The 26738-nt window shown below is 40.6% G+C and overlaps 1 protein-coding gene across 11 annotated transcripts in view; it reads right to left on the reverse strand.

Annotated features, from left to right (window-relative positions):
• The window catches only part of NAV2 (neuron navigator 2), a 366621-nt gene that overhangs the window by 64689 nt on the left and 275194 nt on the right, over positions 1-26738 (reverse strand). For all 11 annotated transcript variants that reach the window (XM_048306045.1, XM_048306044.1, XM_048306043.1 and 8 more), the window contains one exon: positions 15373-15495. In XM_048306045.1, the coding sequence (XP_048162002.1) occupies positions 15373-15495 (123 nt within the window). The remainder of the gene's footprint in view (positions 1-15372; positions 15496-26738) is intronic.

The raw sequence follows: 26738 nt of genomic DNA on the forward strand, positions 1-26738 counted from the left end.
CCTGGTTATGAAAACTAAGGCTTTTTTAGATTTGTAATCTTCCTAACACAAAATGTAACTTAATCAAACCACTCACCGACAAGACAAGTATGCTCTAACTAGTGCATACTTTGAAACAAAAGTTTCTCCTAGCTCTCAGGTATTGCTTAAAATGCTGGCAACTCTTACAGACTCATTGCTCTAGAAATAGAATAGAAATTCTTGATTAAGCAGTAAAAAAAGCCCAAGCATGGCAGCTAAGGCACTAAATTTAAACTAATATTTCAAACATTGCAGCTGACTAGAGGTGTGTCCTCCATGAAACTCCTTATCTCATAAACACCTGTGGTAATCACAACTTGCCCAGGTGAACTTCTGACCTCAGCTAAGCCCTAATAAAATCATAGCTGAAAGTCACCTGAGAATGGCCCTTCAGATTAGCGTGTGGCAGCTGTGTTTCAGAGAGCTCCTGTCAGCTTCACAGGCGCTTGACTGGAGAAATATTCCCTTGGCAGACTTGCTTTTAGCAAAAGGTCAACTTTTTAGTTACTCCACCAGTTCCACTACTCGTAGACTACTTACATATAGAGAAAACACTCTTCTTGCAAGCAGAACAATGAAACCTTCTGCTTTCACTTGACCAGAAGACACACACGTTTAGACCCTGCAGTGGGACACAGGAACACTGACGGCGATAACAACAATATCGATGTGGTGAGCTACTGCATGTAACAGCTGCTTTCTTTTGAAACTGAACTACCAATTCCAAACGCCTGCGCCTTGTAGGGCCCAGATTATCTGATGCCTGACATCGTTATCTGATACCTGAAAAATTAACCCGGTCATGAACTTTTCCATTATATACAGTTTCCTAACAGGTAAATATTTCTATCATATACCTTATGAACTATGTTAAATATTTAGTTTGCAATGCCATATAACTATATAAGCATTTTTTCAGGGAGTAATTCTGCCCACATTATTCCACCTCTCCAAAGAGCCAAGTCCCACCTGTTTGTCCCCCCTCCCCCCCCAAATCAGAAGAAAACTACTAAATTCTGTGCTCTAGTAAAAGGTACAGCAATGTTCACAAGCATGCACCTAGTAATTTTCAAACGAGAGGTTAATTATTATCATGCCTCATGGCATTATCAAGCAACCTTTTGTTTCATTTTATTTTCTTTACAATCAGGTGCAAGGACAGATGCTGTCAGGGCCAGAAGTGACACTAATCCTGGGCTCCTTCCACAATTGCCCCTGCTATCCCTGGTTATCTCAGGGCTATCTGGCTCTTTATTCTATCAGCTATTTATTTGCACGTGAAAACTTTGCAATATTCATTTCCATGCCCGATCATTTTACACATGAAAATGCTGAAGACAAGACCTAAGATGTGCATTACTGGCTATGTGCACAGCGTAATTAACATGTATATGATCTGTATGCAAATTATGTCATTGGAAACAGTGACTATTAGCATAACAAACGCTTATTATTTATTGAGATGCAACTCGAGCAGGCATCCTGCTGGGGTCTGACATCCTCCCTTGAAACAGCACCATCTTTTCTTTCTTCGTTTACACATTCTTCTCCCCTCTTGCTGATTACCAGCACAGAAAACAGGGAGACTCCCTTCTGCGCCTTTGTTTAAGGGGGGAAGTCTTGTGTGTTTAATTGCCCTCGAGCATCTGATGCAGTTCAAAGCTCTGCGGAGCCTCTCCCCCGGGCCCCACTCCCCTCCCGCCCCAGCGGCTGAACCGCAGGCTGCCCAAACGATCCCTTCATGCGAGCGACTTCGTCTACATTATCTCTCTAATTCCTAACTGATAACAAGTTTAAAGCAGCACCTAGGCCTCCTTCTCCGTCTTTTTTTTTTTTTTTTAAAGGAATAAAGTTTTAGAAAACAAAAGCTCAACTGTGCAAAGTCATAAACCTTTCCAATATCATGCCTATCCCTCCTATCCTACTTCAGAAGAATTTAACTTTTAAATCGTTCCAGCCATGAAAGGTAACAGAAAAACACAATTTTACTATTTTTCAGCAGGTGAGCACAGCTTGCTTGCTAGATCAGTTCATCAGCCGTGCCTTCTGAGAGCTCTAAATCACTGATGCCGGCACTGCTTCCCTGATCCACTCCCCTACCTTGCAGAAGCCCCGAGGTCCCAGGATCTCTGCCGGACTCCTTAACCTTTCCTAGCATTTCTGTGAGAGCAAAAGCTTCCAAAACTGTCTCTTGCCCAGTAATCCCTTCCCCAGCCCTGCTGGGCCTTACGGCGCATGTTTGTTCTCTCAGAGGCTACACCCACTGCCTCAGAGATGGCTGTGTTACAGTAATGAACTAATTAGCAGGGGGAATGAGTTCAATTATTTATCACTTTGCCAAAACTCAGCTGAAATTTGGCCTGAAATTTTCTAAGCTGCATGCCAACCTAAGGATGGATTTTGGTCTCAGCTAACAACAGCAAAACAATTCCTGGGAATCATTAGAAAATAAAAGATGATTTTACTATTGAGCTGTATTGATCTTCCCTGAGAAACCTTGTCCTACAATACAAAATGTTTATTTGGTTCTGAAGGGCCCTGGAGAACAGAGAAGGTAAGTCATGAAGGCAAGGCGAGAATGTATGTGAAGAATAACTGGAAAAAAAGAAAAGGAAAGGGAAAACAAATTTAGACGGAAAGTCTGGAGCTGAACGTTGGGACCTGCTGGAGGTGGTGGATCACTGCTCTGCAATGATGGCTGTGACTCAAGGAACCAGCACAGAATCATACCACACTTTGGGTTGGAAGGCACCTTAAAGATCATCTTGTTCCAACCCTGCTGCCATGTGCCTTCCACTAGACCAGGTTGCTCAAGGCCCCATTCTGCCTGGCCTTTAACACTTCGAGGGATGGAGCATTCACAGTCTGTGCCAGGGCCTCACCACCCTCACTGTAAAGAATTTCTACCAAAGATCCCTTCTAAACCCACCCTGTCAGTGTGGAGCCACTGCCCTCATCCTGTCACTCCAGGGCCTTACTCAAAGCCCCTCTCTTGGAGCCTCTTTAGGCACTGGAAGGGGCTCCAAGTTACCCCAGGAGCCTTCTCTTCTCCAGGCTGAACAACCTCAACTCTCTCAGTCTGTCTTTATCAGACACACCTTTACACCACAGCAGTGGCACAAAAGCAGCTGAGAAGTGACCAGAAATGTCCAGAAGTGACTGGAATCCTGCCAGAAATTTACTTTGTTAAGAAGAGGCTTTAAGGCACTGTCCCCACACCTCTACTTTGGCAAGCTTTAGCTAAAGCTCTCCAACTGCCAGTTCTGCTTACTGCTACAGCAAACATCTCTGCTTTAGAGAAATTTGGAAATTTTTAATTAAATGTCCTGTTAGTTTATGAAAAAATGTAACTTTACAACACTAAGACAACTCCTTTGGACCCTTTGTTGATTTTCATCGTTAAATCACCTGGGGGAGATGTGGGAGTTCAAGCACTTCAACCTTAATTCCTTCCATCCCACTTCCTGTCCTGATAGCTCCACAATAGTCAAGAGTCCGATCAACACCTTTCAGTACTTTATGTTGATATTATTTCCAGCAAATAATTTGGCAGGAGAGACAGGGGGAAATATTCTTACAGAAACAACCCTAACAAAGGAAGCCAAAACAGAGATCCTTGCTCCAGTCAGGCACAGCAGCGACCTCAACTAAACCTTGTACATTATGACCTCAATCTTTGCATCACTACTCTGAAAGGGAAAAACAAGAACAAAAAACAAACCCTTATTTTCTGTTTTATCCATGTGCAGTAATGAAATAATTCTAAGCCAGCCTCTTGTTTCTCCATCCTAGTTCAACAATGGCAGAGCGTGGCCATCTAGTTAAGGCTGAGCTGTGAAATGGTGTCTCACTTCGCTATCAAGACTTAAACTAGGACTGATAAACACAGCTCTGTTTCAGTGAATTCCTGTAGAATTAAGGAGTGGTCATTGGATATATTTGTTTAGAGACTTCAATGAACTGAACCGCACAAGGGAAGACAGGATGAAAGGACAAAAGTCAGTAGGTGTATCCTGTTCCCCTCCCCAGACTAAAAAAACAGATTACTAGTTAGATTAATGCACACACTCAGCATTTTAATAGGCACACCTAACAAACTATGAAGAAAGTCCTTGCCTTCAAGATTAAGAAAGAAATAAACAAAGATTCATCTGGAAAACCCCTTCTTGGTTATTCCCACCACTTTCCCTCTAATGTGCGATTGTGCTTTGGTTCAAAATAGATTTTTAAAGACACAAAGAACAGAGTTCTCAGAGATTAGTTTATAAGATAGTAAGTACCACAGAGGTTTTTCTTCTAATCACCCTGTTTTTCTTGTCTGCCTTGAATCCATTCTTCTAAAGTTACAGCTACAGTTCACTACTATTCTTGAAAATGTCCAAAGAAAGTTTCATTCTCCTCCCATGATCTCACCCAGACTTGCTTAGCCAAGTCATAAGTTACCTTTGGCTCTCATTTTTTAATTTCTAAAATAATCCCTTGTTCCTAAATCATTTGATAATATACACATTGCCATAATAAATTCAACCACATCACCATATACTGCAAGGCCCCTCATTTTAAGGGTATTAAAATCTGAAGGTGAAATCAGAGACCGATGTCAATAAATAAGAGAAGAATGTAACCAAAGTGGGGAGCGACTTTAAGATTCAAACACATTTAATGGGCAAAGTTGGGTTGCAGTAATTTGCTGAGGATACAGGTAGATGTGATGAAAGCCCACCCCTGACAGCACAAGGCATTGTTTGGAAAGAGATGGATGGCTGCAAGGGAAAGCAAACTGGTGCATAGAGGGGATGATGTAGGAAAGGTAAAATAACTCACAGAAAAGAATTACTAGAATTGTGGTGCTGGAGAGAGAGGAACATATGGTATGACTCACAGAAAAGAATGATTATTTTATCAGTCACATGTTTAGCTCATTACAGTTGATGTAAAGTCAGCCCATAAAAACATGGTGTGAGAAATGAGAATGTCATTAAAATCGAGAATTGGTCAGAAGTTACTGCAGAAAGGGACCAAAACTCTAAGCCACAGCATAGAAGACACCTCTGATTCCACCCTCTGGGTGTTGGAGGTCAAACCACCACCATTCTTTGACCAAAAAGAATAACAAGCAACTTCTTGTTGCCATATGGCATTTTGGCTTTTAACCTCTATTAACAAAGAAACAACTCAGTGGTTATAGTCAGAAGCCAACAAAGAATTTCAACAGAAGTTAGAGCACAAAACTCACAGCCTGACTTCAGTTCAAAATCACAATCTTTTGATTTCAGAAAATTTCTGTCTTTCCTTTGCATGCACAATTAAGACATTAGAAATGTGTAAATGCAGATTTCTTTCCACCACCTGAGCCATCTCATGAGTCTTTTGCTTCAGAAATGCTCTCAAAGCACACAAGGATAAATTCTCTACCTAGGAGTAGATAGAGGGTACACACAGTCCCTCCATCTAAACACAGGTTAAGTAGAATATAAGGCTTCCCTGGGTGAATGTAACCTCTGTGAACTTGATCTGGCAGAGTATACTCATATCTCTTTCCCTTAGGCTCATGTTGGTGATTCTTCCTTCTCCTTTTCCCTCCCATCTTTTTCCATAGAGACACACAGTTGCCTATAAATACATCTCTAGCCATTTCCTGCTAATATTCTGTTCATCACTTCTGCATTCAAAATGGTTCCAGTTTTGCAAATGCAACATTGTTTCAGCAATCTCTGAAAATAAAAATTAAGTCTCTGCATAAAAATGCAAATGAAACATGAAACTATGTATGGTGTATCAGGTGGTATCAAATAACATTAATGGTTTCAAAGAAATGTTTAAGGCATTAAGTCATGTCACGAAGAGTATTTCTAGCTGTAAGTTTCATAACAAGAATAAATCAACCTTGACAACAAACATGAAAGAGGGAATGAAACCTTTTTGAACACTCAAGGTGGTTTGCTCATTTCCCCCAAACCAAAACGAATTAATTAGTTGATATATATGAAAATTAACTTAAAATAACAACATAATCAGAAAGATAAACTTTAAAGTTAAAATCAGATTAAAATGATTAAAATATTACTTGGGGCTGATGAGAGCACATGGTAACTCCACAGTAGCTGCTGAGCTGAGCCTTTGCAAGTTAAGGAACAACAAAACAATAACATATAGTTAAAAAGAGCTGACCTCAGCCCTTGGACTTTGCTCAGGCACCAGTCAGACTTCCAGTGTTTAGCATTTCTCCTCTGGCTACTTATTGACCATCTATACCTGGACACACATAAACACAGCCTCTAGTAAAGGGGTGGTTACCCAGGCTCACTGTGCTAACCCTGCACACAGGTTTCACACGTTCCAATGCCACTTACGTCAAATTAATTAGCCTCAAATTGCAGCAATCAGTTTTAATAAAATTAGATGTTTTATTTTTAGTGAGAATATATAAAAAAAACCTTGACTAATAAAAGCAAATTACACACGTTCTCATAGTACTGCTGTAGCAGCACAATGTAGCTCCAAGTGTTTCCACTGTGGAGTGTGCAATTATTTATCCTGGCCAAATGTATATTTAACTGCATATATTTAAGCAACATAAAAACATCATGCGGAAGCCTTAATGCCTATTTATACAACAGTAGAGTGTTTTTAAGCCCCATGGAGCTATGTAACATTGAGCAGTTTAAGCCTCAGGATGTTGGAGCTCAATGCAGAAAGATCAGGAGCAAAGTGACCACTTGTTCTGTGGAGTCTCAATGTCACTGTGAATCTTATTAGCTGTCATAAAAAGGTCACAAAGTCACCTTATCATACTGCTGAGAAATCCCTATGTTGTGAGGAAGCCGAGGAATTGAGAAGAGCAGGATAGGATCTACAGATAAGAAGTGTATGGACCCCCAATATGGAATATCTTGTTGGACACCAAGGAACTTACCATGACACCAAGGAATGACGCGACATAAGCAGCAGCTCCAAGAATCCTGGGGCAGCAAAAATACAGCTATGCACTTTTGTCCCTGCCACCCCACCCCACTCCGCTCCACTCCACTTCCCAACTGGTAAAATGCAGCACAGCCGCTCTACAGAGATGGAATTTCCTTCCACTGGGGACAGACATTCATTCTACATGGTCCATACACTCCATCCTCTGCACTTCTGTCTGTGGACATCCATGGGAAATGAGACATTCCCTGCACTATGAAAACTTGGTTATAGCTGATAGGTAAGACCTGTGGCAGGAAGGGAGAAGGGTGCACCTCTTTGTGAAGTGCCATGGAAACAGGGAAGGAACCTTCATTTTATCTGAAGACATCATCTGCTTCCAGGAGTGCCAGGTCAGGGATTCTTTCACTTTCTTTGACATCAATCAGCTCAAAAGCATCCCCTGCTTACTTCATTACCTTCTAAAAACACAGGAGCTGCCACTCAGGACAGCTGAACTAGATGACTGTGACATACAGAGAATTTTAAACATGAGCTCCAAGTTGTAGATACCTTAGAGCTGCTTCTGCTATGCTGCAGATTGTGGGTATTTATTGGATATATCAGGGTAGTAGTACCACCCAGCCTCAGACATTTTAGTTATCTGTCCAATTTAGGAATCTCATCCCCTTGTACATGCATCCATCAAAGCATGCAGATATCCTGAATTCTTTGGAGGGGTCTCACTGATGGAGACCCTCCAACCTGCCTGTAGTGTTTGAAATCTCTTCACTGCGGGGGACAAAACTGGGAATAAATGACGGGACGGGACAGGACAGGACGGGATGGGACGGGACGGGAAGGGAAGGGAAAGGAAGGGGAAACAAACTCCAGCAAAGCTCAGAAGAGCACGCATGCAGGAAAACGCATCTTACATTTGGACTCAGGATTCTGATACAATACTAATACAGGAAACGTTCATCTGCTAAATAGAAAGCTTAGGTCCTGGCTATTAACATTAATATTTCTATTACCATGGAAACAAATATTACTAGACTACTGTTATAATCACACAAGAATACATAGCTGTATAGCAGGAGGAAAAACAAATAAATACTGAAATGTACAATTATGGACAACAAAGATAGACAAAGATCAAAGGGAGAACGTTCAGGTTTTCCAGTAATGAGATATTTAGTAATAAATATTTATAAATAATAAAATAATATTTGAAAAAATCACCAGTCTAGAAATTTGCTTTACAGCCACAATGAGCTTCCGTGCTCTTCAAACAGCCCCAAACCGGGATTCTGCTTTGGGAGCCTGACAGCTGTCTGCTATTAGTTTTATCTATTCAATCTCCAAATCCCAAACTCAGAGGTTATTGGTGTAGGTCAGTTGAGAGACTGTGTTGACTCTCTTGCCATTCGACATGGAAAACCAAACAACAAAGTCTGCTCTATGTCAGCAAGCATTTCACATTCTTCGGTTTGTCATGCAAAGCACAAAGACCCTGATACAGTTCAAAATGGTCTTTGTATCTACAATCTTGTTTACCCTTGGAATACAAGCTTAATTTCCTACATGCCTAAAGTGTTTTGAAAGCCACTTCATACAACAGAAAAGACAGTGCTAATCTCTGGCAGTGGAACCAGAAATAGAGGGTTTCAGAAGAGCCTCCAAATCAGCACTGAGATCAACTTTATACTTATACTCTTCGAATGGGGGTGTATGAAAGGAAGCATCTCTTCAGGAAAATCTAGTTCCAGTGGTGTAGGATCATGATTTTGCCATCCCTAGATGCAAATTATTCAGCTGCTTGAATCAGGCCGTTTTCCCTGTTTTCACAGAATCAGTACAATTCTGGAAAAAGCAAGGTCCCTTCACCTGTCCACTTGCCACAGTGCAGCCTTCCAGGGAAGAAACAAACTGTTAACATGGGCAAAAAGGAAGTCCTGGCTTAGTCATGATAAGTTGCTCCCTTGAGGGCACGTCCCACCTTCCTTTAGCTTTGTAGTGAACAGCAGTTCCTGGCTTAAACATTTTAATTAGATGCTACAGAAGAGATGTAAATACCCCCTAAAATATAAAGGAATGCAGAATGAGAATCACAGCTACAAAAACAAAGGGCACAACACCAGGGGAAAGGTTTCAACAAGAAATGCAGCTCCTAAAGCCTAGGTCCAGACTATCTCTTACATATGTTTACATCTAATCAAAACAGGCCAGTTCTGAAGAGGATTAGAACTAGAGTGATAACCAAGAACATAAAGATTGCCCAATCTACTGACTTTGGAGGGCAGAGCTTGCAACTGCAGGGTGTTTTGTTTGGTTGGTTTGTTTTTAGTGCTGAGTGGTGGAATTACACCTTCTCATATAAAGAAGTTCTTGAAAAAGGCAGAGAACTGCTCTCAGCTGCCTTGTCAGCCTGTGGAGATACTAAACCAGGTATTAGAGAACACCTGAATACCTGACTAAGAGAAGAATAGGATAATTCTTGGCTTCTTGAATGGACACAGGTCTTACTTTTACAAAAGGTCATTTAACTAAAAGGCACAAATCTGCTTCAGCTGCCAGCCCCCGCCCGGTCAGTCGTACATCTGCTATTGCTACACGACGCGGTATTTTGGAGCCTGGATAGAAGTTTTTACACAAACACAATCTCTGCTGAAAAATTATCTACTTCTTGAAGTCATCCCCTGCTCAAAACTCTCTCTAGCCTTCCAACAGCTCCCAACATCACTAAGTTGGTTGTTGGAATCACACTCTTAGCTGCCATCATGCAATGAGTAAAATTAGGTCAAGCCTGAGAAACAATAAAACTTTCAAACCTATCTCCATTCCATTATGCTTCTCTAAACAGAATTAACACTACTGAATCCTACAGAAGTACTTCCCAGAATACTTCATCTAGTGTACTGTATGTACACCCAAAAAACCATGTGTGTAAAAACAGAAAAAAAAAGGAAAAACAATATTACTGTGTCTACTGAACAAGAACCTGGGGACTCCTGGGGGTCATCTCTGACCTTTTCCTTCTCATCTTCAAGGGAGCTCTATAAAGTATCTTCAAAACATCACAGAACAAACCAGAGCATGAAAATAAAAACTGTGGTGAATATTAAAAACCAAAGCTTCAATGAAGAGACAGCCCTTACAGCCTGTAATAATCTGCTCCCTCTCCCCAGTTCACCCCTCCATGTTACACAAGGTGACACATCCTCCATCTCCTTCTTTTCTGCAGCACACAAACATCAGATCATGGCTTTCCCTGCTACATCTTCCTTTGCTTTGTAGGCATTTGTTTGTCTTTAAGAGTTAAGATTTAGAGCAACTGCTCTTCAACTTGTGTTAAGTAATGATAACTTTTGCTTCTGTTTTAGACCTGAAGTTTACAGGAAGTTTGTCATCATTAGATCACTGAAACAGATCTGTCAAAAGACACTGCTACCCTTGACAAACCTTGCCATGTTTGAATGTAGAGTGTCCTTTTCTTCCTTCTGGTAACGCTCATTTCAGCCCCCAGGTATAGCTACTATACCTGTGTTTTCAACTACTATTTGTTGCTTAACTTGGCAATTACTTTATGTAATCTGAAACCACTTTGGATTGCAGCTTGTGAAAAGATTCCTTGGAAAATAAAAGTATATGGTATTGTGATTCTAATCAGCAGATCCCAGGGCCATAAACTTCAAAGAATCTTTGCAATGTGAATTTCCCCTGCTTCTGAGAGTCAGTTTTCAAGATAAATGTGGGATCTTTCAAAGACAGAGATAGATAACTACAGGTACCAAGGTACAACCCGAATATTTAGAAGCAGTAGCACTTTTTTCTAATTTAGTGACAAAATCCAAACAGATGGTCAAACAGAGCAGGAATCATTTCACCAGTCCTGTGACTTTGCTGTTAAGGAACTCTAGATGGGCATATATACACAAACTGCAGTGACTCACAGCACAGACACAGCGAGCAATGAATGCTCAAAACCACTTTTTATCTATATTATCCTAAAACAATTTGGAGAGTTGAAGTTATTTTCTAGAACATTATGCTTATTTAGTATACAGGATCCTTATGCAGGGGTGTTCCACTGTCTCAGCAAGGAAAAGAAAATTATCTTAATCGTAACAACTTAATGCAACTGCCAGGACTTTCTGGAAGTGAAGGAACTGCGACCTGATGGCATGAAATCTTCCAGGTAGAGGGGAAATAGCGTGGCAGCAACTTCCTCTGCTGAGACCTCCTGTGGTCTGCAGATGACTTCAATGGATATAGTTACTCCTTCTCCCCACAGAACAGACATCCTCTGCCTCTGCAAACTCATTCACATAGAGCACCAAAGGAATCTCCCTGCAAGTTCCTTTACAATGAAACTCCACAAACACTTATGTCAACACTCCTGAGAGAGCACTGCAGGGCAGGGAGATGCTGTGGGGGAAGGAGATGATAGGAATTCCACTGCCATTACAGGGCAGGAATATCTATTTCTGCATATTATTACAGCAGTTGGGTCCACCTGAAGTTTAAGATATAACCCAGTCATGTTTTAACAATTTAAGATGAAGACTATCCAGTCTGTGTGTCTATAGGTATCTATTCCAGAACCACTTTCTCTGTTTTTCCCCTTTTCTTATGTATTGTGCTGCCAGTGCTAGAGCAGTAAAACTTCAGTAATGATGAGATGGGAAGTCATGGGGTAGTTCTGCTACAACCTTAATTTAACTTTAGCTTCACTGTCTCAATTAAGAAGAAAAACTGAAACTGGAAACTGAAGACTTAAAGCTGTCTTAATCCTACCATAAAACTACATAAAGAATACATTAACAAAAAATTCAGTTTTCTTTTCCTTATATTATAATTTTTTCCATTGTCTACAATAAAGCAGCACCTTAAAAAAAACAAAAAAGGAAATTTGGTGGAGCTTAAAGGAAATTTGATGCAGCGTCTTAAGCAATACCCACCAGCAGCATGACTGTAATTCTGCTTTCAGTGGAATCTGCCTCCTCCCAAAAGCAGTGACATCTTCTCTCCCCACTGTTCAAAACAGGCCAATATTTCCCCCAACCTGATAACTTGCTTCAGCTTGCTTTTCAGCCCTTCTGAAGTGTGATCCAAGTTCCCCTGGTTATGAAGGCAATCCAATAATCTCCCTCCACAACCAAGAACTAGCCCATCTTTGTAGTAATCTCATCGCTGCAGCAGGATTCAAGAAATTAAACTGCAGTTAGTGAATTGAAACACACTCCAGACAAAAGGGTTTACTCCACATATGTGAAATACTATCTACTACCTGAGCCAAGAGACATATAAATAACCTTAATCTGTTTTTATAAAATGCAAAATAGCAGCAAAATACTACTCTTCAGCTATTTTTGAAAGCCATCATTCTTACCATTTGTACTGCACTCAGTGACATTCCTATTAATAGCAAAGTATGTGTGCTCGGCATGGAATGTCTTCTGGCTTTCTGCTTGGTTCCTGCTTCACTTCCAATTCTTCTCTCCTGTCCATCTCCTGTCCAGGCTCCACAGTCTCCTCTGGGATTACCCAAAAGCAGGAAATACTTCTAAAATGCTACTGACTGCCAGGAAGAAGCTACAGTCACAAATCTGCCTAAAAATTAATCTGAATGTGGACTTGTTGTTAACCAAGCGTGTGACAAGACTGTTCCTGTAGTCATCAGATGTGATCAGGATACAGACACTCTTGAGGAGCAAGCTCAGCACTGTTTTTACTGTTTAACCTACAGTCCATCAGTGCTGGAGCTGCTGGAAGCAGCAAGACAACACAATCCACTCTTTGACAAGACAAATCCTCACAGTCAGAAGCCAGGAAGACCTTTCTATGCTTTTATGCAAAGCCATGTAATTCATGCAACCTCAAATAAAACTCTAAAAGGGAAACAATCCAAGTCAATCATGCTCAGCAGTATTTTTTTAAGCACTTCATCACTGATCATTTTTTAAAAGGTCATAGAGACACTTCTCTAACAGCATTACTCTTGACAAGCTCACATTCACAGTCTCCTGTCCCAGTCACAAGGATGTGACAAATCAGCACAGGTCTGAATTATCTCCTCTATAACAGCCTCTACAGGTAAGCAACTACAGAAAGATTTATTCAAACCTAACTGATCTACACATATTACAAATGAAAGTTATATATATGAAGGCAAGGCCAAAATTTAGTCTCAGATCAAGCAGCTGCATCTGACAATGTAAAATCAACTTAAATCACCAGATGGCACACAGCAAGTCTGTATAAATATTATAGCAGACAAAACAATAGGAGATTGATTTCCAACCTTGAAAAACAAAAAATATCACAAAAGAAATAAATTTTTTGATTTAAAATGCCTTTGTTCTAGGCAAACACAAATTATCGTGAAGTCAAAAACTAAGCTCAGCTGTGTTGTGCCATGATTCCATTAACCTTGCAATCAACCATTAAATTCAACTCCCTTGCTTGGATTTCCCTGCTGCAGGGAAAAATGTACCTTGTAAGGTCTGTGCTCTACCTTACCAGAGCCAGTAAGTAAAAGCCTCACAACTAAACTTCTACAACGAACAGCACAAGAAACTAAACAAGCTAGCATATTGCAAAAATTCCTCTGGTAACTTTTTAATGATTAACCTCATGCTCACAGGTTCACAGTCTTTCACACTTGTTCTCCCATGCATTCAATTAACATCTGCTTTGAACAAGTTAAATATAATCTTAATATGTTTCCTGCATGTACCAACAAAGCAACTCAGCACTCCTGCTCACTGCCTCCATTCACAGAATGAAGAAAACAATTACTGCACAGTTTTATTCAACTCAATTTCCTTATGCCCTTTTTCACCCTGGAAAACTGCTGCTCAAGCCAGGATTAATTTTTTTTGTTTAAACTGCACATCATGGTCACCCAGGAAGCAAAGAGGAGCTATTTCTAAATCACTGCCCTATTGTCAGAAACCTCTCATCTCCTGCATAAGGTATTATATTCCAAATAGAAAGACTAAATCAAAGCAACACATCACATACTATCACCAGCTCTGGGACCAAGGGTAATTTTTCTGCCATGCAGTCTTTATTGTGTGTAAAGCCTGTCCCCTCCAAGTGAACTGAAAGGATGATTTTCAAAGCTGAAACAACTGACAACCTAGGGACTGCATTTCAGTGGGTCACAGCCCCATTCTAGGCAGAATATATTTAAACACACAAATAATCCCTCTTGTCAAATGTTCCTAAACGGTGCCCAATGTATGGTGTCTTCAGGAAAGGAGCTCAGCAAACAAAAAGTGTTGCAAGCACAGAAAACACTGGATGGGGGAAGGAACCAATGACAGGAATGTATCACTGGCTCTCCAGAAGGCCTTTACTTAAACAACAATGTACTTTATCTTAGACAAATGCTGAATTTTAAACAGATGCTTCTGCTACTTGGCAACGATCAGAAGCCACAGCAGCAGAAGAGGATGACACTTGATTCGTCTCCATCTGCATCACAAGGTGGCAACACCCTCACCCACAGGACCAGCAATGAGCGCTGGTTGGGTTTCAAGCTGCAAATTTCAGAACGAGATACGAGCTCCTGGAAAAATCCAGGCATATTTTACAACTGGCAAGCATATGTTGAGCTGTAATTTAAACTGAGCTGGGATTCTCTGAGAGGTTTTAGATTTGACATCCTGCTCTTTACTAATATCACAAGGACGCCAAAGCAGATTTAGTTCTACATCTTGGCAGATTTAGATTTAGTTTGCTTAGAAAACAAGGCTAGAGTCTCCACCACTTGTGTTTCCTTAGTAATATATGCATCAATATGAAGAAAGTATCAGTAATATCAAGCTCAGTCAAGTGCATTATGTCCTGGGGATGACTTACAGATATAACATAAAAGAAAAAAAACTTCAGTTCAAAAATTGGTTTGAACATGTACCTAAAAATTCATGTTTTATACTTAAAGGCCCCTCATGGAAGAAAAAGGATATGGGTCACTTATTACATCAACAGTAACACTGATCAGGCTTTGGAAGGGAAAGAAGCTGCTATATGCTGACCTCATTAAAAGCAACAGTATTTAAACCATTTATCTCAACTTTAACAGAATATTTCACTGGGTTCCTTTGTGATTGCACTCCCTAAATTATGGATTTCCAGTCCCATAATTCTTGATATTTGGCCTTGACTGCTCACACTGAATCAATGGACTTGGGAGAACCAACGGACATGAGAAGAGAATTTGATCCTTTCTATTCCAAACGCTACTAGAACAGGAGTTTAACATTTTCTTGTGCTGCCTACCATCCGCAAAAACACAGGGGAGATCCCAGCACAGCAATCAGGAGACACAAAATCAGCACTTATCCCGATACCTCCGTGAACATACAACCTAGAGTACCCTGGAGAAATTTACATCCATGCCTTCAGTGCCTGGAGTGCCAAGGGAATTTGGTGCCCTACCTGTCGGCGTCGCCGAGCCCCAGGGCCGTGTTGCGCTGCAGCGTCTCCCGCACCGCGGCCATGCCGTCGGGCAGCCGGTTCAGCCGCCGCGTGTACAGCCCCAGCCCGCCGTCCGTCAGGTACCTGACAACAGAACGCCACGCTTAGTAACACGGTGAGAAATTCATGCATTATCACAGCACCTGTTCCCTGGGCTCTGTGCTGCAGTTTCCCCATTTTTAAGTTAAGGATATTACACGGAATTAGAAGCAAGGAAAACTTCATTCTTGATTGGATCGGATGTATCCTCTGCCTCTCATCAGGCTCCGTTACACCTCACACACTCTCTCATCACCAACAATTGAATTTCAACATAAATGTGACGAAGGATTCTTAAAGAAAACTTAACTTTCATCACGAAATTAATTTAATATTTGTGAATGTTATCATTAGTGATCCCTTCTTGCCCAAAAAATACATGGTTTATATCACCGCAAATTTTTCTGCATGGGCTAAAACACAATCAAAATTTAAAATCTTTAACGAGTTAACTGCAAAAATCACATGAATTAATCCCTAGATTTTGTCAGTGAACAATGAATGTTAAGTATTCCACGACTTATAGAAATCATTATGAATGAAAAGTTTTTTTGCAACCTTGTTTTGGCTCCTACATTCTACTCTGGCTGCAACTGTGACCTAGAGACACCTGACTTTAAGAATTACTATTTCCTATTACTATTCTTAGGCACTAAGAAGTACCAGGTGTACATATGACACTTCATAAATTGCCAGGATAGCACATTTCTTACTTTCTGGTTTAGACAAATGAAAAATTAATCTTAAATTGAACAGAGATGACACATGGTGGGCAATGGCACAGAGCAAGCCGTGTTACCACCACCAGTTCATCAGCTCATGTAGGTCTGCATGAGCAGCACCGACAGCTGAGTAAACAGACCATGAAGTTTTTCCCACACCTGAGACTGAAATAACTCCAGCAACTCCAGGACTACGGTCACTGTTTCCAGCACACTGCTGGACATGCAACATACCCCGCCGAGATAGGAGCTGACAGGACTGTATCTCCTCAATCCTTTAGCCACTCCTAGCAAATCAACAGCAGACCCCAGAATAACATCCAGATACTCAGGACACCTTCCTCTGGCTTAAGAAAGCACAGAGCTTTCTCCTTGATAGCGAGACACCGTCATCGACAGCGAGAAAGGAGAGATGCTCCAACGCTCTGAGCTGCAGGCAGCAGTGTCTCTGCTGGTGAGATCTCACTGTACACATGTGCTTTACCCAGCTCAAATTTGATTACTGCATTTATAAAAATGAGATGGTGAGCAGTTGGGAAGCCTTAGGTGGGAAGCCTTGCCCATTCTGCTGATTAGCACTGCAGTTCAGTGTATAAATCTGTACAGGGCCATCCCAGAAGCAACCCAGGAGTCTCTGTGGAGACAAAGATTGCCAAGCCTGTCAAGTCAGACACAGGAGTATTCCCCATTCAGCAAGTCTGTGGGGATTCTCCAAACTCATAAACAAAGACTGTAAAAAGCACGAGGAGCAGTTGCACTGTAACATGTGGAATTCGCCTTAGATCTGGCATTCTACCTTGTGTTTGACAGTTTATAAATATTTTATCATGGAAGAATATGTTTTTTCCTTAAGCTACTAAAATAAAGGGGAAGAAGAGAAAAGTCGAGCTTCAGACCATATTGTTATACAAACATGCAAAGAGGATTTTGCAAAAACATCTAATGCATGCACACTAACTGGTTTACTGCAGTTACTTGTCTGCACACGAAACAAGTTTCTGTGTGAATACTCTTTGCATGTGTGCTGGAAAAGGTAGCTTTTGGCTTTGCTGTCAGATTTCTGGCATATTGGTCCTTTGATAAAAAAGATCTGTTACCGTTGAAACAGATTGGTTTTCATACCTATCACTCAGAATATGTGGAAATAAATATAGTACTCTTATGAGTTAGCCATGCTGAAAACAATGCCTTTTCACCAGCATCGGCGTATCTCATCTTCTACACAGAAGCTCAGCAAGCTAAAAGATTAGAATAACACTGCAGTAGCACCAAACTGAAAACAAAGTCACATTTTCATTGGTTTCAACCACTGATAAATCTTACATGAGCCAATGGAAGCTGGATGGCTTTGGCACCTTTGACAACTAGATCATGACACTTTCCTAAACAAGCCCATGTGAAAAAGCACAGCCATAAATGATGACTTTTACCCCCCATACCAACAGGACAGGTTTCTTACATGCCAGAACAACACAGGACAGACTTTTGTATTTTGAAACAGGTTTGTGTAATCACAGTTTGAAAGCTTTATATCTTATTTATATTTCATGCAATATCCTCTACCCAGGAATGTTTAATTCGGAAAAGATGCCAAAACCAATGATGCCTGAAGTCTTGCATGTAACAGAGAAGTGAAGGAAGAAGGAAAGGTACTAGCTTCTAAAGTCTGTGCAGAAAAATACATTTAAAATAAATCCGCTTTAAAATACATGGAAAAAACCCCTCTTTACTATCCATTGGTTAGTACAGAGGAGATTGAAAGTTACTGGTGCCACAAACCTCCAGCCATTGCTTTCTTTTCCCTCCTCTCCATCCCTTCAAACTTCCATTGTCTTGGCTTTAAGAAACTGTGAATACAGTTTCTTATGAATACATTATTATTGCTGCAGATTTTTGCTTTATGAGAAAGAAGAATATAATGAAGGCACATTTTTCTAAAGAAAATCTTCCAATGTTTTACTCAGGGGAAACAAGACCAGGAAATATTGTCCTGCATATAACTGTAACAGTACTCAAAGTTATTGGAATTTATTGTCTTATCACATCCACACAATATGGAACCCAATAAATATTGGCCTCTCCTCTACAATGGCACATTGCAGTCCAAACACATGTACTAGGTTTAAGTGTAATTTATCTGACTTTGCACATTAAAAACCACGACAAATCTGCACTAAAAGCCTTCCTAGCTTCATGACTGCTAAGAATTCTGCAAGCACATTCAGTGCAAAACAAACAGGACTTAGAAGTATTTTTTATCTGCCCCCAGGGAAGAAAAAGTTTAAATATATGATCTGGGGAAAAGCATAGTATCCAGACTCTGACTAACAGAGATAGGTAAATTGTACAAAAAATTTAATCTCACAGATGCTTTATGAATGGTACCAACAGCCAGAGGGGAATGAGTGCCTTTAACGAAGCTGAATATAATAATGTTTAATGAATGGACAGTGAAACAGTAATGATGTTGGTTAAAAGGATTTTCTAATCTTTCCAGGAATTAATGTACAATACTCATTGTTACAGTTTCGCTCTTCATCAGCAAGGAAAAATAAAATTTAACAAACTTCTGCCAATATGAAAAGACTTAGATTAAACAACAGCAGTATTATGCGTTTCTAACACACAATTAGGACTGCTAGCCCACTTTCTAGGTGACACTTTTTTCCTATTAGAAAGTGGCTGCCTGCTGTGCATTACAGGCGTAAAGTAATTTGCTTTGGACAACCTGGACCTATAAGCTTCTCTTTTCTTTAGCCAAATACACCTTTTCTGTGCCTCTGAAATTTTGAGTGCTGTAACAAGCCCTTCCAAGTGTAATATTTTTAGGGTATTTCTGATGCTGAAGTGATTTATTCCCCTTTCCTGAAAGGCACACTGAGGAAACAGGAATGGGTTATGCCAGGGATCAGCAAAATCCAGTGGTCTGAATCACTTGACTTCTGTCTGCACTCCCTACTTACTGATGGATACAGCCAGCCAGCAGCATGCTAACTTTCATGGTCTGACAACTCTACCACTTCATATATATTCATTTCACTCCTTAATGCATTAATATGAATTTTCCTAGTTTGAAAATAGATAGCCAAGGGAAAAGCATTCTTTACTTAAGGATTAGGAAGTGAAGGAGCAGCAGGTACATCAGCAACACAGAACAGACCGGGCAAGCCTACCCTGACCTGCTCAAGATCCTGTAGCTCCATAATCCCAATCCCACAAGCAGGAGAGCAGCTTGGGACCTGACTCTGGCAGCTCAGGTGCTTCTGCCTTCCTCTTGGTGCTTTGGATTACAGGTTGGTGTGGAAATAGCTGCCCAGGTGTCTCCTGGGCAGAGGACTTGCCCAGCAACCCAAGAGCTTGAAACTTAAAGCAGCAAAAAGCTTGGGGGAATTATTTCACGTATCAACATCTGCTTTGACACGTGAAGTGTTCTCTTATTGATGTGGCAGTAACACTGTTATCCTTAATGCTTTCCTTTAAATCTCTATTTTCACTAGGCTTCATCTGTCTCATCATTACAGTCAGTTAAACGAGATCAAGAGGCTTAACGAGCTTTGAGTATCAAAGAACAACTCTAGCTTTGCCAGTTGCTAAAAACCCACAGCAGAGAATTCCCCAGTGGTGTTTCTGAAATATGCTGAATGGGATCAAAACCATCCTGTTACTGAAACTATGAGTACGTCCTAAATCTGACTTAAAAAGAAATGCTACCCTAACAGCTGGATGATGACAACTCCAAATTTCTCAGTTTGGTATGAATTTGATCTGTATTTTTCATCACAACACTGGCATCAGACCATACGGGCTTTTCCCATGTTTAAATCCCCCAAAGTCTTTCCAATCACTCTTCCTGCCTGACTTGAATCAGTATTTGATCAGTACCTGATGTCTCTAACCAAAGGGTTGAACACTGACTCTGTCTACAAGCCTGTGGCTGGTTTAAATTCCATTATTGATCCCTGTGAATTTCAACAAGAACATTCAGGAACAGGATTAGGTCCTGAGCTTTCAGGTAGGGACTCCTAATACAATGCCCAAATCCCTAATATTAGACCAAATGTTACAGTTCAGGTTCATAGAAGTGCAAACCTATTGCTCAATTCATAAAATTTAATTTATATTTAAGGTAGTCTATAATTTACGAATTAATAGGCTTTTACTAATAATCAGTAACTACTTACAATTAACAAACTAATGAATGAACTACAAATTGTTTGCAGATGCTTAACCCAAACATGGAGTAAAACCTGAACAAGTGACTTGCGGACTCAAAAATCCTTATCACTGCTGGAAAGGAGGAGATACCCGTTCCACTAACAGGTAAGACAGGAAAAATGAGATTATGCAAAACTTACTGAGTGTATATAAGTTTCACAGTTTATTTAGAGAAACCTCTCATGTGTAAATCACTAATAGCATGAATGATGCTGCTTATTCACACTGTTCAAACCAGTCTAGAAGCAAAACAAGTTCACCCCATTAACTACTTAATGCTCAGACCTTTTTCCATAGGGAAAAAAAAAAAAAAGAGAAATCTGCAGAAATAAGTGGCTTCTGTGAAATCAATACTTTTCTATCTGTAGATGTATTAAAGCTGCCTGGCACATAAGTCGTTCAGAAGCCATCAGATAACAATTTTCGGGCACTGCTGTTTGAGGCTAAATTTTTTTCTGTCTTCTCAGCTTCAAGCAGCCTGCAGGCAAGGAATTCCAATGACAGTGTAGCCTGCTGCTCCTACACGTCCCCACATCCAGAACAACAACTTCTGACCGAGCTTTTGAAGAAACTGGTTTCCTGTGGAATGAGCAGTTTTAGATATTGGCAGTCAAAGAGAAGCTGTCAATATATAAAAGAGTATTAGACTGAAAGAAAGTGCCTCTCACATGGCTGCACCCATTCCTGTTCCAGAGGAGAGTCTCCAGTGTATGATCCTCTTTCCAACACTCAGTCCATCTGTCAGCCAAGGGCACCTTAACCTCAAATTCACCTTCACGTCAAGGAGGAGGCTGGCTCCACCATGCTTTTAAAACTCTTTTTTAAATCTTGTCAGCCAAGACAGACTGGGCTGGAGTCAGACTGGAAAACAGCTGAGAGGTCAGTCCTTTCAGGTGTGCAAATGTCACTCTGGACCCCAAGGAAACACGGGTGGAAACTCATTACTAGAAAGAGGGCGACACTCACACCCACCAAGCACCACCACCACCAGGCTGCTGGCCTGAAGCCAGCTGAAGGCCCACCAGAATCAGGCAGTTGTTCAGTGGGGCTCTGCTCATGCCAATCTTGATTTCAATGCCTAAATTCTTTCTCAGAGTCCATTTCAATGAAAATCATAGAACTAAGCTATAGAATAAGTGATCCATTTTTTATCATCCTTTTCAATTCTGTTCAGGAGAGGAATGACCTGTGACCAAACAGGATTAAGGAGCTTCTCAGCAGCATCAGCAGCAGAGGAAGAGTAACTCCACAGCGACTGTGGATTATTTCCTCATGCCCACTCTTTTCCTGCAGATGATCCACATCGACACAGTGTGAATGGCTGCATCTCCCTCTACTGGCTAGCCCCAGACTGGGTCCCTATTTTGTCCTTTATAAACTGTCCCTTCATTCAAATAACAACAACCTGTTGGCACTGATGCAGCAGTTCAAACACTGCTGAGGTGTTTATTACAGAAAAAAGCCCCAAATGGGATAACTGCTATTAAATGGTATTTTGGTAACTGTTAGCAATAGGTCAAGTGTGTAGAAGTAACCAAAAATACCAAACACCACAACTATTGCATTCATTTTATTGATTAACACTGCATATAACCTAACATGGGTACTTTACCATTATACTGAAAAAAAAGCTGATGTCTAAGGTTATAACTCATAGGCCTACGTTGTCTTCCTATGCTGAATCATACACTGCAAGAAAGGTTCTATGAGAGCGTGTTATCTGAGATATCACTTGATAAAACACTGTCTTATTGATGAAGCTGACACAAGAACTTATTGTCAGATATCAAATGATAAAACACTGTCTTACTGATGAAGCTGACACAAGAACTACTCCTGAAGTGAATGCAGTATTTAAGAATATTTAAAACAATATATGAAATTAGTAGTATTGAAAATGCTTGTGCAATATCCTACTCATGTCTCCTGCAAAGAACTGTAAGTACAGTTCTTGGAATAAGAATGCTGTGTTTATTTAAACACTGCCAGATTTTTTTCTTTTCATTCTTACAGCACCAAGACTAGTGTCTATGACTTTAAATCCAAATTTAGTTTCAACCTTGTTTGATACAAAGGCAGAAGTCAATGTTTCCTTATCCCTTTTCATGAAAGTCAAATGTTTGACTTGCTTGCCCAACCCCTTCATTATTTGTGTTAATTTTCCATTTACCATATATAGATACCATTCTGCAATGTTGAAAAGATCAAATGTAGAAGTATTCTGCCATAGCAAGACAAAAGACAGTTCAAATAAACACTCTGCTCACACACAGAAGAAAAATAAAATAAACCTCCTAGTTAGCCTTAGTCATGTTGAAGTGCTAGAGCCATAAAAGGAATGCAGTTTCACCCATCCACTGTATTTAGATGAAACCTTATCACTAAAACCGTATCATTTAAAGAGCAGTGTCCAGTAAATGACTAATACACTGTAACTCAGAGCGTACAGAAAAAACAGAGTGGGAACAACTATGGAAAGAAATAGGTCAGAAAAGCCTATAGACAGAGCATTGAATCCATGCACAGGGCACACATGTGCTCACTCAGCCCAGGATGGGTTCAGCCACTCCTGATTTCCAGCCAGTCATGAGTTACCTGGAGCAGCAACCACTCCTGCTGCACACAGCTTAGAAAGAACGAGTTTCTCTTGCCTACTGTTACCAATAACAAATTCTCATTAGCAAACTGCAGAGTCCTCCTCCTCCTCCTGTGAAACCTCGGCCCTAGTGAAGGTCTGTTACACCACCTACGACCCTGACATCTGAAGAAAATGCGTCACTGTCTGACCAGTAAATAGCACAAAACCAAGAAACGGAGCTGCCAGAATCCTACAAATACCAACAACACTTCAACATTCAGTGAAATCAGCCCTCAATTTCAGCTCTATTTTGCCTCCCAACAGATGTAATTCGTGAGCCTACTTCAGAACTCTATTTCAATGATGGTTTTGGTCCATGAAGGGCACAGTGCTTCTTGGGTGAGTTTGAGACCTGAGCAGAAGCAGGAGCAAAGCCTGATTCCCCAGTCCTGGGGAAAGTGGCCTGTTCTCCCTTTTAGCATGCTTCCTCCACGTTCCAAATTCAACTGCTTCCAGTGCTAGTAGAAAGATCCCCAGGGAGCATAAAGGTGTGAATAAACAAGAAGGAATCATAACCCCATGAGGACTGTGCATGCAAACACATTAAGAGGTTGTTTAAACAGACATGTGGAATGGGAATATATCACCAACAAATCATCAAATATGGGCAAGTTAATAAAATGGTAAAATGTATCCCCCCAACAATAACCACTGCACCTACGGGAGGTGGCGGCAAGGAGAATTTTAGCACAGTGCCCCTGACCAGTGTTGGAACACAGCCGGAACAGCCATGCTTCGGCAAAAAATGATTTTGACAAAGGTGTGTTTGCAGACCCAAAGCCACTTCCTGAGAAAACTTGTGACCAGTACTAATCAGTGTATCCACGCTGTTAATTCTGCACAGAAAGCCACACACTTAAGGTAATGCAAACAGGGACAGAGGATTAATTAAATGAAAATAATTACAAAAGGCACTTTTTTTTGACCAACAGCCCTGTTGCTGCATTCCAGTAAGAGATAAAAAGGAAATTAACTCCACATCTCATTAGAGAGAACTGGGGCTAAGGAGACCAAAAAAGGGTAGGAATGTGTGTGTTAGTAGCCAGAAAGAGACTGAAGTGGACAAAAACACAAAAATCCATGAGAATTAACATGCCCACCTGGGACAATCTTTGGGGTAGAAAGGTAAAACAACTCTGGGCTCTGAGGTGCCACTTTCCAACGAGGCTCTGAGCCTTCAGCTCAGCCAGTCACCAAAGTGAGTGGGCTGAGGGCTCACTCCCCACCTCACACAAATCCTACCCCTGTTGCTTCATCACTGGGTTATGTTTTAGACCTTGCAATAAGGCAACTTCTTACCTTTGATCCACCCCCTGGAAACTTGCTTAGTTTAAGAGCTGCTCTCTGTCCCTTTGGCAAAGATACTCTTCCTAAGCCTAAGAAAGCAATCTCAGTGTCTGCCAGAGCTCTGCTTGAGCAGACTCATTAGGGGAGGCCAAACGAAACTTCCCATGACCCAGTGTGTTTCAGAGAAAGCACCAGGATCACAGGGCTAAACTAGTTTTTCTTGGCTATTAGATTTATTTTGGCTGTAACAAATATTTTGGCTTCCTTCCCTATCAGTTTGCCAATGAAAACACAGATTCAAGGTTTTCAGACTCCAGGATTGTAGCAATTCTGAAAAATGACAAAGTGAAACACATACCAGCTAATAAAGAGCTATTCATGCTCTAAATACCCTCTTGTGCTGCTCTCCACATAGTGCAGCTCAGCTTCTGGAAATGTTGAGCCTGTTTGCCCTCCCATTGATCTTGGTGATTTGTTCTGCAGCAAGTCACACGGAGGCTTTCTTTACAAGCAACCTCTCTGATTTCTAAGCAGTTTATTATTCCTCTCCCACAAAAACACAGTGCCATCCTCTTTTTTTACTATTTGAACTAAACAGACATTGGGGAACGTAACTTATGGAACAGGCTGCCAAACATCTGTTCACACTGGAGATGCCAACCCAGTGTCATTAGGTGTCACCAAAGGTGTCACCCTTATTTTTTTATCCTTCTCCATTAATATTGGAATGCTGTTATTGCAATTTAATACTGCAATATTCCCTTCTCAGGGAATCCACTCACATGATTACCCTGCACAGATTGCAACCCCAATGTTGTGGAGCTGCTTGCAGCAATGTTCCCTCCAATTGCTCAGCGGTACAGCAAGGAGAGGACCCCCAAACTGCCCATCTCCAAACCCTGTCCACAACCTGGAAATGGAGCTGGATCTCTCCAGCAAAGGACTGACCTACAATACCAATTCAGTCCTTGGAACTTAGTCAATGACTCCAACGGTGCTATATAAATCGATAAACCAACTCACACTATTTAACAAAACAGACTTTTGTAGCTAAAAGCAAAAGATGTGGAAAAGAAAAAGATATTTGTACACACTTCTTGTCCTAAGGACCTTAAATTGAGATCTCATTTATCAGTATCTGGCTGTTACATGAGTAAAAACAGAAAAGTACCTGACTCTTTTAAAAACTAGTGGAAAAAAGGAGTCAGATACTGAGTTAAAGATCTCCCAACACTCAAGGCCAGGAGTTAGGTGGGGTGGAGTATATGACTCTTCTGCTATGTTAATCCTTCTTGGTATATAACTCACTGCTTTGGTGACAGGGGCACCAAGTGGCAAAACCATTTTATTACCCGGAATCTAAACACCACTCTTGTACTTTCAGACTATGGAGACCCCATTTTTTACATTGCAGGATGACCAGACACAGAAAACAAAATGATACACAGAGATGAGTGAAGGCACAGATTTCTCTGGCAATATCATTCATATATTCGACAGCTTTTCTATTCTTTCCTTTTCCTCAACCTGGAATCTGAATTTCATACACTAAGTAAAGATCTGCAAAGACTGGGGCTCCTCTATGAGAAGCAGAAGCCTGAGCTGACACAGTTCTGCCAGGGATAATTCTCAACTACCACTCAAGGTGTTTTATGGAAACCATGGTGCTACTTAGAATTTACTTTCCTCACTTCCAGACTAAAACTACAGCCACAAATTTGAATAGAATTCATAGTCCAGAGGAAAAGCAGTAACTGTTACTACAATAAACATTACAAAATCCAGGTGTAAGTTGATTTATTGAGGAAAACACAAGGCACTTTAGTGATTTGATGCATTATTAATGCAGCAACAGCTACTGGTGTTTTATCTGAAACAGAATTTTATACTGGTTTTTGCATCAGCTACTTTACTATAGGCTTCCCTAATGAAGCATTAAAAAGAAAGTGTCTGACTTTTCAAAAAGTGTGAAAATATCCAAATATTCATAACGGACAGAATTAATGGAGATTTCCAGATGGTGTAACTTCACTGGTTAAGTTAATGACAAAGCAGCAGCTGGATTCCAGTAAGAGACACTACATCTTCCAAAAAAGCCAACACCACTAGAAATGTCACTAATAAAAAAAATTACAAGAAAGCAAGGGATGCAAGATGGCCAGAGAGGGCTGCCACAAAGAAAGAAAGAAAGAGAAAAAAAAAAAAAAGTGCACCATTTAATTCTCAAAGATCAGTTTTCAGTTTTAACATCAATCCACTGCTAATGTACTTGAGCTAAGTAAAAATGACTGGTTTATAGCAGGAACTGCAAATAGACGAATTGAATACTGACTTTGGAGCAAAAAACAAATGCTTTTCCATTCAAGGGAGAGATAAAATGCTGATGTAAAACCTTGCTAATAATTGTCTATCACTTCATATTTCTG

Source organism: Corvus hawaiiensis, chromosome 6, assembly GCF_020740725.1.
Source record: "Corvus hawaiiensis isolate bCorHaw1 chromosome 6, bCorHaw1.pri.cur, whole genome shotgun sequence".
NCBI lineage: Eukaryota > Metazoa > Chordata > Aves > Passeriformes > Corvidae > Corvus > Corvus hawaiiensis.